The sequence below is a fragment of the Dendrobium catenatum genome, unplaced genomic scaffold, assembly GCF_001605985.2.
Source record: "Dendrobium catenatum unplaced genomic scaffold, ASM160598v2 fragScaff_scaffold_1056, whole genome shotgun sequence".
NCBI lineage: Eukaryota > Viridiplantae > Streptophyta > Magnoliopsida > Asparagales > Orchidaceae > Dendrobium > Dendrobium catenatum.
The window spans coordinates 4,694,636-4,712,632 of record NW_021319518.1 but is presented as its reverse complement, the minus strand read 5'-3'; the positions used below and the strand labels follow the sequence as shown (position 1 = coordinate 4,712,632).

The following is a 17,997-nucleotide window of genomic DNA, read 5'->3' as shown; positions in this document are numbered from 1 at the left end:
TCGTTCACTCCAGATCGGTTTGCAAGTCGGCCTTCGTTTCTAGGGCAACAACATCACAGCTAGGATTCTCTTGGACTTCCGTCGATCCTATCGCTATCCCTTCTCCCAAGCCTCTGAGCGCCATGGCGCTCGCCTCCCCTGCTTCTGCTGAAACCCTACAGATAAAGCTTGAGAAACCCGATGCTGAAATTTCGCTGACCACCTCCATTGCCCCGCCTTCCATACTAACATCCACTCCGGACTTATCATCTACCTCCGTGCCCGCCGCTGCTGCCGCTCCGCTTGAGAACTCTAACCCTAACCCCCCTAATCCAAACCCCTCCATTTATTCCAATCCCAGTGCCGGTCTCAATCCGACCCCTGCCGTCATCACCCCGCCTGCTCCGCCCGCCGCCCCGTCCTTTACCCCATCATTTCGTCCGCTTGGCGCTCCTTCGATACCCCAGTACACGACCGTACCGAACCCTAACATTCAGCCACCAGGTGTCACCACTCAATTTGTCTCGGTCAATCCGATGGTGCCGGGCACCATTTACCATGCGCCACCCGGCCTGCCACTGGCTTCGGCTCCTTTACCGTACTCCTCTAATGGTTATATGTCGTTTCCCGCACCTGCGCCCCATGCGATCCCTCCACCGGGTGGGTTTTCTATGTAATATCAAGTTTTCATTCATTGCTTGATTTCCGATTAACTGCTACTTCATCTTTTAGGATGCTCACATTAAGTTATAGCTCTTAGCCGACTGAGGTTTCTTTTATGAATCTGGAATGTTTTTTATCTTGGAGACTTGGATTGCATTGTTCATATGTAGTTGAGATTTTTCCTCGAGGAAATTGGGTTTGTTATAATTGAAATTGAGTTGGATTTGACCTGCTTCTGTTGGGATACATGTAATTATATAGTCTCCTGATTAGGTTGAATAATATATGATGAATGTATAGGTTGGTTGGGTGGGGGAGCATCTGATACTTATGACTGGTTATGTCCTTTTGCAGCGCCATCTTATGTTTTTTTTTGGGGGAGAGATTATCTTGCCCCTACAAGGGATACTTAAGAGATTATTTCGGTTCATCTATATTTTGGTATGCATAATTTCTCCAAGCTATGGCGAATTGGTAGCATGAAGCTACACTTTTTTTTGCTTAATTTGTTTTTCTTTGCATTTAATCTTTATGAATGATCTTTCCTACTTTACCTAGCCTGCTACCAGTTTTTAGATGAAAGGGTATCTTTGTCCACTGTCCTTATTGATAATTTCATCGACAGTGGATCATGTTTTAGCATCTAAGGGCTCGATGCAATAACAGGTCAAGGTACACCGATTTCTTTTGATTTCATTCTGCATGCAAGTATTTATCTTGTTGATTTTCATTTCATTCTTAAATGATACTTTCTTTGATACGAGCTTCTCAAAACAATTAAACATCCATAGTGTTGTTATAAATTTGATTTTCTATTTCTATGGTTTGAGCTCTGCACGTCTCACATGATCAATTTCATGCTTAGTACTCGGGATATCATCTGAAGAATATGATCAACAATATAGAAAGGTAAGCTTGGCTTTACTATGTCTACTTCTTAAAACGCACACTATTATTTTCGATTGACCCCTCAGGTTGATTGTTCAGCTGGTGATACTTGCCATGAGTGTGCTGCACATCTCTTGTATGCTTTTGTTGTGTGGTAACATCATTTGATCAATTTTCTGTTTGTATCTTTCTCTTCTGTTAGATAATAAAAATATGAAGTGTTGTCCTGTATTTTTTTGCCCTCCTTTTTCTACTTGATGGATCCGTCCTTAAAGGTTTGCATAGTTGTTACTTGACTTTCTGCAGGAGTTCCACGTTATCCTGGGCCATACCCAGCCATGATTCGACCTGGTTTTCCATTGCGACCTATGCCTCCTTTTGGTGTGATTCCACAAGTTCCTAGACTTCCACTCCCTGGGGTTCGTCCGATACCTCCTATGATTACCCCTATGGTGCGGCCAATTATTCCCATACTTTCTCCAGCAGAGAAGCCACAGACCACAGTATATGTCGGGAAGATTGCTCCAACAGTTGATAATGACTTTCTGCTGTCTCTTCTTCGGGTTTGTTTTGACCTTTATAATTGTATTGATTAAATCTACAATATTTCTCTTTTAATATGGAGATTTGTTTTCTTTTTGTTCTTTTATCTTTTCATCTCTACAAGTTAGAAGTTATTTGTAACTTTCAGTGCCTAACACAATTTTTATGTTCCTTGCAAAGATTTGTGGCCCAGTAAAGAGTTGGAAACGTGCTCAAGATCCTTCAGATGGAAAACCTAAAGGGTTTGGTTTTTGTGAATTTGAGGCTGCTGAAGGTGTCCTTCGAGCTCTCCGCCTTCTTAGTAGATTGAATATTGATGGACAGGAGCTTGTGGTAATATTCACTTTTTAATTTACACTTTTTTTTAACATTGAAATACAATCATACCTGGTTTTTGGACATCATATATGTACTTTTCTTGCTAATGCATTTATATTATTAGTGGGAATTTGTATAGGGCTATCACATAGATTTCACCTTTGTTTATTGAATTATCATTCCGTGCATATAATTTGTTAAATAATCCTAAAGCTCTATCTTTTTTTAGTTGCTTGATGTTAAAGAGATCAAACAATCTAGATTTCTTAGCTTGACAAATGAGCAGTCTAGGAATTGGAATCTATTTTCTATGATGAAATGTCCTGCTACTGCTGGTTGTGTATTTTTACCATCTCAGACAGTACAATTACTGATTTGACTTGTTGCATGATTTTTTGTGATCTTAAATGGTTATTTGTAACCTGTACTACTGTAATAAGGCTGGTTTCCTTTCATTTTGCTTAACAAATTCATTTTCTTCTGGAGTCGCTGTTTGTCTAAATTTGATATTGGGCAGTTGAATATTAATCAAGCAACTAGGGAATATCTTGAACGCTATGTGGAAATGAAAATTGAAAGAGAAAAAGAGAAACTCAATGAAACTGAAGATGCTTCTGTTGAGGGTAATGAGGGCATACCCTCTGAAAAGAAAGAGCCTCCAAAGCAGGTTATTGATGAAGCAAAAAAACAAACAGAAGATTCTGGTGAGAAAGGAAACCAAGACATCCATCAATTTGGTATTGTTTCAGATGAAGATCGTGAAGCTGATAAGGATGCTTTAGTTAAGGTTACAAATATGATTGAAGAGAGATTAAAAACCAACCCATTGCCCCCTCCCCCTCCTATACCAGCTTCAACCGATGGCCCTGCTAAATCAAACTCTGAGGTTCCTTCTAGATCCAAGGATGGTGATTCGGATATTGATATTATGAAGAGTGGTGAGTACAACTTCATGCTAAGTCTACTTTCTATAAAATTTTCCTGTCATTATAATTTAATAATTTATTAATGTATACACTTCTTGCAGATGCGGCGGAAGAAAGGAATGATGAAGAAACTACAAGCGAAAACAGGCATACTGATCATGACAAGCCTGAGTCAAGCTCACCGGATAGGAGACGATATGATAGAAGGAGAGAGAAAGATAGAGAACGTGATTTGAGACGGGATAAAGAGAGAGAACTAGAGAGATATGAACGAGAACGTGAACGGGAAAGAACGAGGAGAGAGAGAGAAAGGGATTTGAGAATGCGAGAAGCTGAACGATTGTACAAGGACCGTATGAAGGATTGGGAAGGTAGGGAAAGGGAGAGAGAATACCAGAGGCAGCATGAAAAGGATAGGGAGAAGGATAGGCAACGGGAACGGAGAAAGGAGATACTAATGGATGAAGAGGGAAGTGATGAAGATGATGATTCAAGGAAAAGGAGACGTAGAAGTGGCATGCTTGAAGATAGGAGAAGAAAGAGACTTAGGGAAAAAGAAGAAGATTTTCTTGATAGATTAAATGAAGAGGAAGAGGTTGCAGAAGCAAAGAAGAGGAAAGTTGAAGAGCAGAAAGCCAGCAAGAATCCAGAACCTAAGCTTCCTGAGGTGATCAAGGAGAATGAAAAGCCTATAATTAAAGAAGAAATGATTGTTGAAGGAGGTGAAACTGCTTTTGAACAAGATCAAGGAGCTGTTTCTGATACTGTTGGTAAGGCTGGTTGTTTTAGCATTTTCTTTCATGCCTTGCTTGCTTTAGGTTTTCATTTATTTACATTCTAATGATTTTGATTGCACAGGTAATGGACTTTATGGAACTATCAGCAGTGAAATGGCTACAGGATCAGCTGCAATTCCAGAGATGAAGCAGAATGATGGCCCAGTTCGGAAGCTAGGGTTTGGCCTGGTAGGTTCTGGAAAACGAGCCACTGTTCCATCTGTTTTCCATCAGGAGGATGACGAAGATGTAGATGAGAAAAAGATGAGACCCTTGGTACCCATTGATTACTCTAATGAGGAGTTGCAGGCTGTGAAAGGAAATGTGTCTGCAGCTACACCAAATATTGTTGCAGCTGCTGAATTCGCCAAGCGCATCTCTACAAACTCCAAAGAAGAGAAGAATGAAACTGAAAGGGAAAGAAATGGGCGATTGAGCCGTAGAGATCGTGACCGGGGTGAGTACGATGTAACCCATTCTAGGAGTGAAATCAAGGAAAAGATGCATGATAAAGTTTCTGAACGGGATGATAAGATGAAAACAGAAAACAAAAAGCTTTTAGATGCAAAACAGTTGATTGACATGATACCAAAGACTAAAGAGGAGCTCTTTTCATATGAAATAAATTGGTCTGTTTATGACAAGGTTAGAGTATTATTGCTCCATAAGTTTTATGCCAGACTTTGTTGAATTCTTTTGTATTGTTTTTAACCATGATTTATTGCTTGCCAAGCTTCTTCTTGTGGTTTAAGATGCAAAATTATAATCTTTGATATGATTATTAATTGCCTTTGCGTACTGGGGATACAATTTTCCTCTCTTAATATGATCCACTTACCTCCTTTGTCCATGGCCTAGCTTCTATATGTTGATTTTGGGTAGTTGGCTAGAATATACTGCCAGTTGGAAATTCATTAAATTTTGTTTTCCCTGTATTTACTTTAGATACACATATATTTTTAATTCATAAATATTCCTCGCTTCCCTCCTTTGACTGTTGTCTACCCGTTGTTTGTTGACTCTGGGTCGATGCCTATATGAAACTCCGGGGTGACCATTAAATTATCTTTTCTGTGTTCATTCTGTGTGGTTGGAGCGTGGGGGATGTGACTGGATATATTCTGTTGGTACAGTTGTTTTTTTATGCTTTTTTAATTATAAGTATGCTGTTAAGGGTGATAACACTGCAATTTTTTTATAATTATGTTAAGCGTGATGTGATACTTAGAAGGATTTGAAGCATGCAAACCTTCTTAGATGTTTTTTATATGGATGGAATTATTTTAGTATCTTTCTCATTTTTGCTTTTTTCCTTTTAATTTATAGCATGCATTGCATGAAAGAATGAGACCATGGATTTCAAAGAAGATAACTGAGTTTCTTGGAGAGGAGGAAGCGACCTTGGTGGATTATATTGTTTCTAGTACAAAAGAACATGTTAGAGCTTCAAAAATGCTCGAGTTGCTACAATCTATATTGGATGATGAGGCAGAGATGTTTGTTCTCAAAATGTGGAGGATGTTGATTTTTGAAGTGAAGAAGGTTGAAACAGGCTTGTCTGTTAAATCGAAGGCCTAAATATCAGGTTTTATTCATTCACCATGGTCCTGATTCATTGTCTCCTTATTACTTATGTGAATGTGGATACAGCAATGTCATTGAAAGTATGGAAACATCTATTTTAACTTTTTTTTTTCAATTTAACTCAGTTCTTGGGGAATAGGGGACATCATTTTGTATGCTTGATTGTAATATTTCTAATGTCGTTCTTTTGTTGATTTGGTAGCTTCTTTTATTGACCTGCAAATGTAATACTTTGATAATGTCAAAGATTATTACCCCATATTCTAAGAGATCATGCTTTAAGCGGTATACTTGTCAACTTTAAGAAACACTTTTTGTATTAAGTGATTTTGTTTCTTTAGAGCTATAATACTTGCAGAAGCCTTAAATTTTGGTCATTGAGTTGGTATTCTTTCAATGGACATTGCTCGTTATTCTTGTGTGCTGAATTGCTCATTTTTCTTGACGTTCTAACATATATTTTTAATTTTCACTACTTTTTTTAGCATGCTGGCTGTGCTAGATTTCGATGGCACCTTTGATGGAAGCCGTTTCATTTGCAGGCTATGTCCAGACATTTACATGTGATTTTTAGAGTTGTAATCAACGCCCTCCAAATTCTCATTTTTCTTTTTAAATAATCTCCACGTTCCTTTTTGACTTCATGGTTGCTAGGCATCTTACTATATACTACTGGATTGTCTTTGTGAAACCATTATCTGATCTGATTTGCTTTCATAATCTTTTTGTTTTTAAATTTTAAGGTAGTTTAAAAATAAATTTTACATAAATATATTTATTTAGTCGGGTGAAGAGACTCAAATAATCATCAAGTAAAATAAACGTGTTTTGAAGTAGTGACAATATGTAAATATTATTGATAATTGGAATGATTATAAGAAAATTAGAAATCTGTGAAGAAGGTTGTAAGCAAGGGAAAAATTACAGTTTTGGTGATTCATGCAATAGGCTAGGGCATCAAGGAAAGAGAAACGGGTAGTACTAAACACGTAAAGCAATATATACGAGATTTAAAAGACTTCTATTTATGAAAGAAAACTACATATAGTTATATGAATTGAAATTGATGATAATAAGTTTTTATTTGAAGAAGGTATTTAGGAAAGCTATGAATGTTATTTTTGAGAAATTATTAAATGAGAGTTTTAAGGAGGATATGTTTTCAAAAGCAGAGTTAGCAAAATGTGAGCATTTAAATTATTCTAGAAAATGCGAAGTGATTTTCGTTTTGAAGTATACTCATAAAGGTATGGATCAAATAAGATTTCCATTAAGATTTAGAGGGTTAGAAGTGATCATGGAGTAGTTTTATGATTTCTTTTACATGACGATATCCATTAAGATTTGGAGAATTTGGTGAGATTTATACCACGTTGCCCATTGGTTTATGTTATTTAAAACACTAAACCGAAGTTCCATTTGTTATAATTTTCCTATTTTTAAATTGTAATTGTTCCATTAGTTACAACCAAGATACTGAAAACATCCAACATTTTGTCATTGTTGAGGGACCTCTTTGAGAGATCTTTACTTCTCTTTAAATTCTATCTTGTGTTTCTTTTACTTTCCTTTTGCTACTCTCATAGTTTTGTCATCCCTAATTGAGGTAGAGGAGAAGATTGCTGCCTCAGAACCTCCATTTAGTGCGGTACATCCTCCAACTGGAACCTTCACTCAACACTAATTGTTGTTCAAGAAATCTTCTTGTGGTCACAAGACCTCAAGAAGATAGTCTGAAATTTGTTTGTGTAAAAACCTAAGGTTTCAATTTGGATTCAATACACATTATTTTTTATTTTGAATAATATATGATTTTAATCGTTCTCTGAAAGGTTTTTGTACTATTTTTTTAGGAATTTAGGATTTTATTTTGGATACATGACATCTTTTTTTATTTTATATAATTTGATTGGTGATTGCTATCTCAATGATAACTTTAAGGGGTTGTTTAACAACAAATAGGATTTAACTTTAGTGGCATTTAGTAAATCCTGTACATCCGGATTTAGTAAATCCTGAGGGTGTTAAATCCTTAAAACTATTTGGTATGACGTAAGTTAAATCCTGATAAATTCTAAGAAACTGTTTGGTAATGTAATCCAGGATTTAAGGCGGTTGGTTCATCTAGAAATTAAATTCAAAGTGTTTTGAATTTGATTTGCGTGGTCACTATGAGACTAATTGATAATTAGATAATTAGTAGTATAATAAATAATTTGATAATTAGTAATAATTAAGCTAATTTCTAATTAAATTATTATCATTATAAGTTATTATATATAATTAAAAATAAAGTAATAAGTTATAATGATAAATTACTCATTATATTCCTAATTATCTAATTATATTCTTAAATCCTAATTAATATGTTAATTATGTTTTGAAATTATTAATTATTTAATTCACTCTTATTAATGATTTAATTAAATATTTAAAATATTAAACTAATTTAATGACAAATATACAACTAACCAACAAATTATAAATATTAATTAAACTAATTAAATGATCATTATATTAATTATTTAATTTAAGTAAATTAGATTACTTAATTATATTACTAATTATACTAATAATTATTTAAATAATCTAATTAATTATTAATATTTGAATTATATTAAAAATGCTAAGTTAGATTAATTTATAATTTAGCAGACAGTCTATCATTTGGTCACCATTTCTTTGTGGTTGCTTCGGGTTCACATGCAGTGTGTGCTTCGCACGACGCGAGCTCGCTGCTTCACCTCCTTCTTTGGCGTCGAATCGGCAATCACGATGGGAGCTGGTTTGCTGCGTAGGTAACCGTTTCCTTCTTTCAAAACGAGAGTTAGCTCGCTTGCAAGCTCTTAAATGTTGTAGTCCACAAATTCGTAAATTCTCCTGAATGTCGGAATTTAGTAAATCTTGGATTTATCGAGCAAATCTAGGATTTATGTGGAATTGGGATTTACAGGGTGCTCCAAACTTGTTTGGCAGGATTTACCGTAAATCTGGCATAAATCCAAGTACAAATCCAATACCAAACAACGCCTAAGTTGATTTAAGGTTTTAGGTCAAAAGGTACACAATCTTATTTCTATATTATGCACTTTTGTTTTATTTAGATGTCCTTTCTTATATTTATTAACCATGAGAGATTAGTTCTTTATCTTCAACATTTGATAAAGGCAAGTTTTAAGAAGTCTATGTTGGGTATGACATTTACTCAACATTAGCTTTTAAGCCTTAATAGTAATGTAATATTTGTAATCAAATTAATGTATGATTTATGAGGACTTTAGTTATATTGACCAATGATGTTGATTTGATAAATCTGCTAGAAATAATAACATGCTTGAAAACGGTGAGATTTTTTATATTTGGAGCGAGGATGTTTAGATAACGTGAAAGAAGAAATTAACACTGTAGGAGGCGACAACATGATGATAATAGGTTATGTTATGATAAACATTACTAAAACATTTCAGATATCTGAGGAAGATGCATCCAAAAGAGATGAAGAGTTAGATGCCAATGAAAAAAAAAAAAAGTTAGATGCCAATGCGCTACATAGTTGAACATGAATCAAGTTCCTCTGGGTTGGATAGAGAGGATAGTTATAAATAATGAAGATGTTACTGCATGCTTGGTGAGCGTGTAAATCAAGAGATGTGTAGGCATAGTCATGGTAATTGCTTAGATGCTGTCATGAAGTAGAATTGAAGGAGAGAATGATAGTGAGCCCTATTGTTGTGAATGGTTTTCAGTGAGGGAAGGAAAGAGATGGGAGGGAGTTTCAGATGATTTGGAATTGGGTGATAAAGGCTTATGGCATGAATAGGAAATGCAATCAAATTAGTTTTTTTTTTTGGAAGAATTGAGGCGTTCATTCTTATCATCAATATAAGAAGAGACATATAGAAGCTGACAAATAACCTTGGAGGTGCTTCTGGACTCTGTGCTAATGTAGAGGGAGAGAGGGTTTATTGTGAAACTTGGCTGAAATCTAAGATAAGAGAAAATGAGGGAGAGAATTCAATGCTACAACTTTAATATTGAATTATAATAAAGGCCTCGTATTTATAGAACATAGTAGGATTGAATTCATATCTATCCACAATCAAACTGAATGCACAAGTTTATAAATCCTTATATTAAAATTGTTCATCCATTCAATTATGTATAATGATTCCTTAAAGATAGCTAATTACTCTATATTTTTTCTTAAAGAATGGTTGGCTATTAGTATAAGGAAGAGAAATTGGTGGTGTGATATTAGATAGTTTCTTAAATCCATTCACTTGGATTTCTCTCTCTTCTCTCCTTGAATACCCCTCATTTGAAAATGTAAATTGCAATTATTTCAATTTTTGTTCATGAAATTTTATTTGTAAATTTTATTTTGTGTACATACACTTATGCTAATTGTGCTGTAAGGATTTGGGTGTTGTGTAATAGACTATATGGATAGCCAAGTTGATCTTTCCAAAAATTGGTATGCTAAGATGAATGCATGGTAAAGCACAAAGAGTATATTGAGAACTGATAATATTTAAGAGATGATTGGAGTAGCATATATTGAATACAATAAAAAATAGACTTACATAGTTTTGACATGTATGATGAATGATTGAATATGCATCAAAGTATCAAACAGATGGGGAGATAATATAAATTTCAAATAGGTATGGATAGGTGTAACAATGATAGTAGTACAATATAAATTTCAGCTCTGCATTTGGATGGTTGTTAAGCTTCTTACAGTTCTAGTGGCCATTTTGGTCAAAATTGTAAAAACTCCAAATCATTTTTCATCAATATATTTTTTGAAACGAAAAAATCTCATGCATCCTCTTTTGATTTTTTCCCTGGAAACCTCTCTTTAACTCTCTCCCTCTCTCACTCTCTCTCTTCCTTTTTTCTTTATATGTGGGTTTTGTTTTTCGGTTATTTACAAGAACACTCTTGAATGGGCCCCACATCGGTTGCCATGTTATTTGCATGTTGCAGTGGACCAAAAGAGCTGATATTTGAAGTCTTGGTTTTATGCATATTAGTTATATGCGGTATTCAATTTGTAGCAATTGTTTCTACATACTTATGTCATTTCTGTCTTTATTGGAACATTTTTTTCTAGATTTCCCTTACCATACCACACCCTGCAATTCCCCTTTAGCAGATACTCATGGAATCAACTGCTGCTTTCTGTAGATGCTGTTCGGAATTGCAATTGACGAGAGATGCTTTCTGCCATTTTCTGGTAAAGAAATATTGTGTTATGCAGAAGTTTAATGGCACCAGGAGATTGTGATACGCTATTTTGCTACAATCTTTAGATTTCTGCAGGCTAATCGCAAGCTAGGGTTCCATACCAAAAGCCCTTTTTGCAACGAATGCAGAAGATGGTGTAGGTACATTTATTCTACATTTGTTAAGAGCAATGCTATACCATCCCATATAGTCCCACTAATGTTGGCTTGAACAGATTGGAAGTAATACATATAGCTATTTAGGGTTATTGAACTCTCTTTCTCTTTCTTAATGAAAGCATTTAGACTTTTTGTTTTTTGGAGCCATGAATGGGCACAACATTCCAGTTTTTTTGATCTTCAATGCTCACAACCAATGGATTTAAAGCCTTATGTTTGCTCAATAAGCTCCCACACAAAATTGACTGCATTTTATACTTCATTGCTTCTTATAATACAAAATTAACTTTGACTGTTCCCAGTACATGGCCAATTGGCAATTATCAATGTCACTATCATCAAGATATTGTTGAGAGTGGCAAATCTTGCACTATCTGATTTTCTTAATGGTGCACACTCTACTATATTCTGTGGCTGAAAGAGCTCATCAAGATCTAGAGAAAATTGTTTATGTTCATATTTATTATCAATTGGCTCTCCTATTGTATAGTTACGGAAAAAAAACCAACTGTTTATACTCTCTTTTATCTTTTACTAAAGGGCTGTTTGGTAGCACTGAGGATTTGATTTAAGTAGGATTTCGTGAATCCTCTAAATCTGAATTTTGAAAATTCGGAGGGTCTTAAATCCTGAAAATTGTTTGGTAACATTCATGATAAATCTTATTAAATCTTGTGCGACTGTTTTACTATAGAGCGGATTTAACCAGTGGACTCTTCCTCTCGAGTGAATGGATTTTGTAAATCTGACAAAAATATGATTTCGGAAATCCGGGATTTAGTATGAAATGCGGAATTTTCGTCTACTGTGGCTTTCATTTGCTTTGAGATTTGGTTTTACAATTTAGTCTGTTTGGTTGGATTTCACTCAAATCCTGCCTAAATCCTGCTATCAAATAGCCCCTAAGTGTAATTAGGATAAAATTTAACTATTAAGCTTCAATATTGTAGTGCATTCAGTAGTTGAATAAAACCAATAACATGTGTTGTTTATATAACTATTAAGTAGTTTAGCATTCAAACTAAGAATTTATTTTATTGTAGTGAGGCCATAGTCATGCACTTCAGAAGAGTTGGTCCTGAGCCTGAAAAATGATTTACTACGCGTTCACAATTGAAGGTATCTTACGGACTTATTTATTAGTTTAACTGTTAATGCTATATAAAGCTATTTTATGGCTTCACCTCTTAAGTAATTGATAATTGATACTGAACGCACAACTAAAATATCGCACACAATTACATGACTCGTAACATATTAGAGAAGATTTTTTATGTGGAAAAAAAAATGGTATATTGAAATAGTTTCATTATATAGATTGTAGATTACAAGGATCCGACCTCAATAGCTGGAGAAGTTAGGATTATATATTGAAATAGTTGTTAGAATTATTAATTTTCTAAATTTGAGAAGTCTCTCCATCTAATAGTCTCTCTAAATGTGTGAGAAGTTCAGCTCCAGAAAAAAAAAAAAAAAGTTCAGCTCTAAATGTGTGAAAATATGATATATTATAACATTTTGGATGAGACATTATCATCATTTTTATAAAGCTGAGATCACTTAATTTTGATACTATCAACACATTTAAATATGAAAATAAATTTTTATGTTCTAATATAGATTGTCTGATAGAGTATTTTAGATTTCACTATATTTGTGAGGTATGCCACTCTAAAAAATTGATAAATAGGCTCCTCTCTATATGAGAAGTAAGGATCTTAGCTTGAGATTCAGGATAATTTAAAGTGTCGAAGAATTTTAGAGCTCCACCTGAGTAGCATCATTGCTTGATTGTTGTCACTGGAGCATTTCCCAACCAACATCATCAAACAACTATCGCTTGACCATAATCCTTGGGCCATCGTTGTCTGATTAGTATTCTCTGATTATTGTCGCCTGAGTATGTTCTTTCGATTATAGTTGTCCGACTATGATTCTCCGACTATTGTTGTTTGATTATAACTCTCAGATCATCATTGCCTGACTAGAGTCATACAACCACCTACAATTCTCTGATTACCACCATCGGTCATCATTTGACTACAACTTACCACCATTGCTCGACCACTAGTCCTCTAATCATCTTCATCCAACTATAGTTCTCAAACTAGCATCACCTGATTATAACCCCCCAACAACCATCGCCTTACTATGATCCTCTGATCTTCATTTTCCTATTACGATCCTTAGAACACCAGCACTTGATTATGATCTTTTGACCACTATCACCCAATTATGATATTCCAACTACCGTTGCCTGACTAGGATCATTCGTCCGACCATGGTCCTCCAACTATCATCACATGACTACAATCCTTTGATGACCATGATCTTTTTTATCATGTTTACTTGACTATAATCGTTCTACTAATGTCTCCCGGCCATCGTTGTCTGACTACATTTCTTCAACAATTTTTGTCCAACTATGATCTCCTAACCACTATCAATCGACTATGTTCTCTTAATAATTTTCACTTGAGTACAATCTCTTGTTTATATTCCTCTGACTATGGTCCTTTGAACATGCACCGTCGCCCTCCTACAACCTCATGAACACCATCACTTGACTACGATATTCCAACCATCCCCGCTCAACTACGTTCCTCAAACCACAGCCGCTTGACTACATTCGTTGGACCACCCCACCTGACTACGATTCTCAGACAGTCGTTGCCCAACTACGAACCTTTGATCACAATCACTTGATAACGACCTTTTGACCAATGACACTTGGCTATCGATGCTCGCTGACTTCGTTGCCTGCTATCTCCAATAATGCATGCCTTCACCCATAAAATCGATTTATGCCATCTATGCTAACTCTAATTGTCAGCATTGAAACCAAGGCTTATATTGAATTTTGTGATCTCTCCTCAAAGGAGAATGATCAAATAAATAGTAAACTATCTTTTGAAAACAAACTCCTATGCCACATGATGTTTTCAACTTATTCAATCATTTTGTGCAGTCTATGTTTATTGCATCAACATCTTTATGAATCAAGAAAGTACATCATTTGTAATTAATAAAAAAATACTAGTATAATAATTTCAACGTTGGTAGCACCTCATGATTTTTTTCTTTTTACGAGTTTTTTTATAAAAAAATTATGGTGTTTCTTTTAGCTCTTGCTCTACCATCGTAATTGTTCTAACATAATAATATTCAAAATGACACGTGTCATTATAAAATTGAAGGAGTTTTTTGATATAATAGAGAATACTAATGCTTCGCTTTATATCATGTGTGTTTTATTTTTTATTTTATTTTATTTTTACAATTTAAATGTTAAAAATATAACTTTTTGCCACAATTTCTACGACAGGGTTGGCTACATGACTTATTTTTCTCCTTTGTATCATGTTAAAAGTCAAATTCTCATTTAAATTTAATAAATATTTATCATTTCTAATTTTTTATAACCAAGACTTTTTAGGTATGTATGTCTTTCTTAATATAGGTCAAATATGATACATCTACTTTCATAATTGGTTCATCAGAAGAATGACATTTTAATAACACTACTGTTGTCAGATCTCAAACCTTGGATAAGAAAAGTCGGGGGGTTACGTTAGGCTGTTCATAATTAAAATAAAATTAATCAAATAATCATGCCTGAATCTTTTAATTTTGCCACAATTTATATCCAAAAATTGTTTTTTAAAAATATGTTAAAAATAGACAAATAGTTGTCTGACTTTTTATTAAATAATCACTATTTTATAATGATGATATTTCTTTGTACAAAACATGTTGGATGCATCAAACAAACCTGAAATTTTTTTTATCTACTAAATTTATATAAATTCAATAATATATAATAGTTTGGTTTAGAATCATGCTATACAAATAGTGTGCTTAGGTATTCTCATTTTTATAAAAAAATTATTTTAATTAGCTAGATTACAATGATTATAACTCATTATATACCTATTAATTAATAATTAAAAATAAATTAATCTTCAATAAAAAATTTAATTAATAACTAAATACTTATTATATTAATGCATTATTTTGATTTGCTTAAGATAATTACTATGCTTTTCAATACAATCCCCAACATACATGCATTCCTTGCTTTAAGACTTTAATGCTTATTTTTAATTTAGGCTTGATAACTTTCTTACTGTTTTTTAAAGCAATTTTTTAGAACAAAAAAATTTTGAACTAAAAAGTTTTTGTATTAAAAAGTTATTTTAGAAAGCAATAAAAAAGTCAGCTTTCTTACTTCTTTTCTTTTAAAGTTTTTATTTAGCCACCGGATTTTTACTATTTTTAATAAATCTTTGTAATTAAAAAGTTGTATTATATAACAACTTTTAAAAAAAATTATTTTTTCCACAATAATCTTAGAACCATCTTAAAAAAAAAAAAATCGTGATAGCACAAATCGGACCCTTATAAGGCAGGAAAACACTTAATTGTTAACGACGGGCAAAATATACCGGTAACAAAGAAAATCTGTCGAAATATCCCCTTTTTGACGGAAATACATATGACAGTAATTCACATGTCAGAAAATTTTTGCCTAGTTTAAGTAAGCCGACATAATTTACGCCGGTGATTCCGCCAATAATTTTCGACGGAAATTGTGCCGGAATTTAATATATACCATTGAATACGTTGGCGGAATATGCACCGATAACATAACGGCGGAAATTCCGCCAGAAATTTACCGGCGCATATTCCGTTGGTTAATTAGTCCCCTATTTTTTTCGGTGCATATATATTCGCTAAAAAGTCCGACGATAATAAAAGATTTTCCTGTACTAATTAGTTTAATCAGATTATAAGGAGAAGAATCTTAGTAGAAATACATATCATAATTTAGTCTCAGTTGGCTTCTCTTCAGTTCTCACCTTCTTTATAAACGTGTTCAACTCATCCACCATCTTCCTTTACATTCTTATATTTTTTGAATGAGTGGAAGTGCAGAGTTTTGATTCCAAAGCTCCATAAAAATATAAAATAAAAGGGAAAATTGGGGAGAAAGGGAAGTTAGAAAATATCAAAGAAAAAAGAAAGAAGAGCACTATCTTTGGCTCTCCTTCTTCTTCTTCGATGCTACTATATATGTGTCTAGAAAGCATCCTCCATTCCTTTATTTTTTCACATATATGCTTAGCTTTTTCTTGTCAGCATCAACTCTCTTATATCTCACTCTATTGGCTTCTCATTTTAGGCCTCGCAGCTTATTTCTTGCCCCCTCATTTTCTCCTCTCTCATTCGATTAAAGAAAAGTTTAAGAGAAGTGCCCCACACATAGGATGCCACCTTCCCTTCATAGCTAAGAAATTTGAAAGCAAAAAGTTAAACGTACTATTTTGCTATTCACAGCTCTCCCACATCTCTTTGTTCCCCTCTTTTATAGCCTAAATCATACAACAGTTAAGAAACAAGATTTAGGATTCGTCTGAAACGGCTTTCTTTCTGCTTCTTAAAGGAGCTTCGTAGTTCAAAAATTAAATTTTTTGTACTAGGAAGCTGCTTTAAGAAGCAATAAGAAAACTGTCCCAAAATGAAGGCTTAAAGTTTGATGAAAAAATCTATTTAATTTTAGGAAAGTTTAAATTACTAATACTTTAAAAAATACATTAATGATTTGAGTGTTATATAAATAAATAAATAATTTAAATATTAGATATATAAATATATATGATTTATGTGATATATATATCCTAGAGAAAATAACTAGTGACATTATTCATGTTCTTCTTGCTTTTGAAGTGAGAAATTATTCCTTGCGGAGTTTGGACGGAAAGAACCGTCCAAATTGTGAGTGTACACACTGTGAACAAATATTATATATGTACAAAAAATTGATACACATTATATATAAATTTGTACGGTTCAACACTTCCTATCCAGACTCCGTACGGAATAATTTCTCCTTTTGAAGCCTATCTCTTACTTATTTTTATTTTAATTTCCATCTGAGCTTAGACTAAAGAAAAAAAATAAAGAAGATAAAGACAGACTAGAGATAACCACTGCAAGTGGAGGGATTGGGTTGATACAATCTTTTCCACTGTATTTGATTAGATGATCGCCATTTCATAAAGTGGTAGTTAGAATCTAAGTTTTAGTTGACTTTCAACTTTTTCCTGGAAGAAATTCAAAGTCCAATGATCGTAAAGGCTGTAATTAATGCTGTACTAAAAAGAAGAGAAAATCTATTATGAAGCTTTTTCTTTTATAGAAATGTGCTTCCCTCGCATGAAGACATAAATTTGTATTAAGTTGATATCATCAAAGATTCAAAGTCAACAGAAATTTGTGTTAAGTAGAAACTATCAAATGCCATTGAAATGATCAGAATATATAATACTTTTGACCTAATTTCAGTCATGAAATTAATTAAGGCTTCATTAATGATAGTGTTTGAACAAAGGAAACTACTCATTGCATCATGTAGTCTGTATTATGTGTTTTTTTAATCTCAATTTGATTGTGTTTTCTCAAGTTATTAGTTTATATGGCTCTTGATTTGTTCGTTAATTTTACAAGTTTCATCCTCGATCAACTGCCGATTGATATGTTGTTTATATTTTCTATATTTATATTTGTATAGTATTTTATTTATATTTGTAATTTGATCATAAAATTTAATTTTTTTTGGCATTATATATATATATATATATATTATGTTCTTTAGTTTATATGGCTCTTGATTTGTTCGTTAATTTTACAAGTTTCATCCTCGATCAACTGCCGATTGATATGTTGTTTATATTTTCTATATTTATATTTGTATAGTATTTTATTTATATTTGTAATTTGATCATAAAATTTAATTTTTTTTGGCATTATATATATATATATATATATTATGTGCTGCCCTTTAATAGTGGTTTTAACCCATGCTAAAAGCATTAACACTACAGAAAAATCATCAATTACCAGCGATCAAAG

At 33.4% G+C, this 17,997-nt stretch overlaps 1 protein-coding gene across 8 annotated transcripts; it reads left to right on the top strand.

The window, feature by feature from the left end:
• Positions 1-11,232, top strand: LOC110108818 (RNA-binding protein 25). 8 transcript variants are annotated; one of them, XM_028698151.1, is made up of 12 exons: positions 498-639; positions 997-1,083; positions 1,268-1,314; positions 1,508-1,551; positions 1,630-1,684; positions 1,837-2,093; positions 2,254-2,406; positions 2,909-3,329; positions 3,419-4,087; positions 4,176-4,738; positions 5,420-5,678; positions 10,836-11,232. In XM_028698151.1, the coding sequence occupies exons 5-11, from the start codon at positions 1,645-1,647 to the stop codon at positions 5,669-5,671; spliced, it is 2,355 nt and encodes a 784-aa protein (XP_028553984.1). In that variant the 5' UTR covers positions 498-639; positions 997-1,083; positions 1,268-1,314; positions 1,508-1,551; positions 1,630-1,644; the 3' UTR covers positions 5,672-5,678; positions 10,836-11,232. The 8 variants fall into 8 exon arrangements, 5 of the variants coding, with proteins under 5 accessions (XP_020695283.1, XP_020695281.1, XP_028553984.1 ...); XM_028698153.1 differs by lacking the exon at positions 997-1,083 and having other exon boundaries at positions 504-639; positions 1,630-1,666; XM_028698152.1 differs by lacking the exon at positions 997-1,083 and having other exon boundaries at positions 504-639.
• The last annotated feature ends 6,765 nt before the right edge of the window (positions 11,233-17,997 follow it).

What these genes read in the sequence shown, in the direction of transcription:
- LOC110108818 (XM_020839624.2), top strand. Translation starts at nt 123, where the DNA reads ATGGCGCTCGCCTCCCCTGCTTCTGCTGAAACCCTACAGATAAAGCTT. An exon ending in TTGATGGACAGGAGCTTGTG is followed by an intron (nt 2,407 to 2,908) that starts GTAATATTCACT and finishes GATATTGGGCAG; the next exon opens with TTGAATATTAATCAAGCAAC. An exon ending in ATTGGTCTGTTTATGACAAG is followed by an intron (nt 4,739 to 5,419) that starts GTTAGAGTATTA and finishes TTTAATTTATAG; the next exon opens with CATGCATTGCATGAAAGAAT.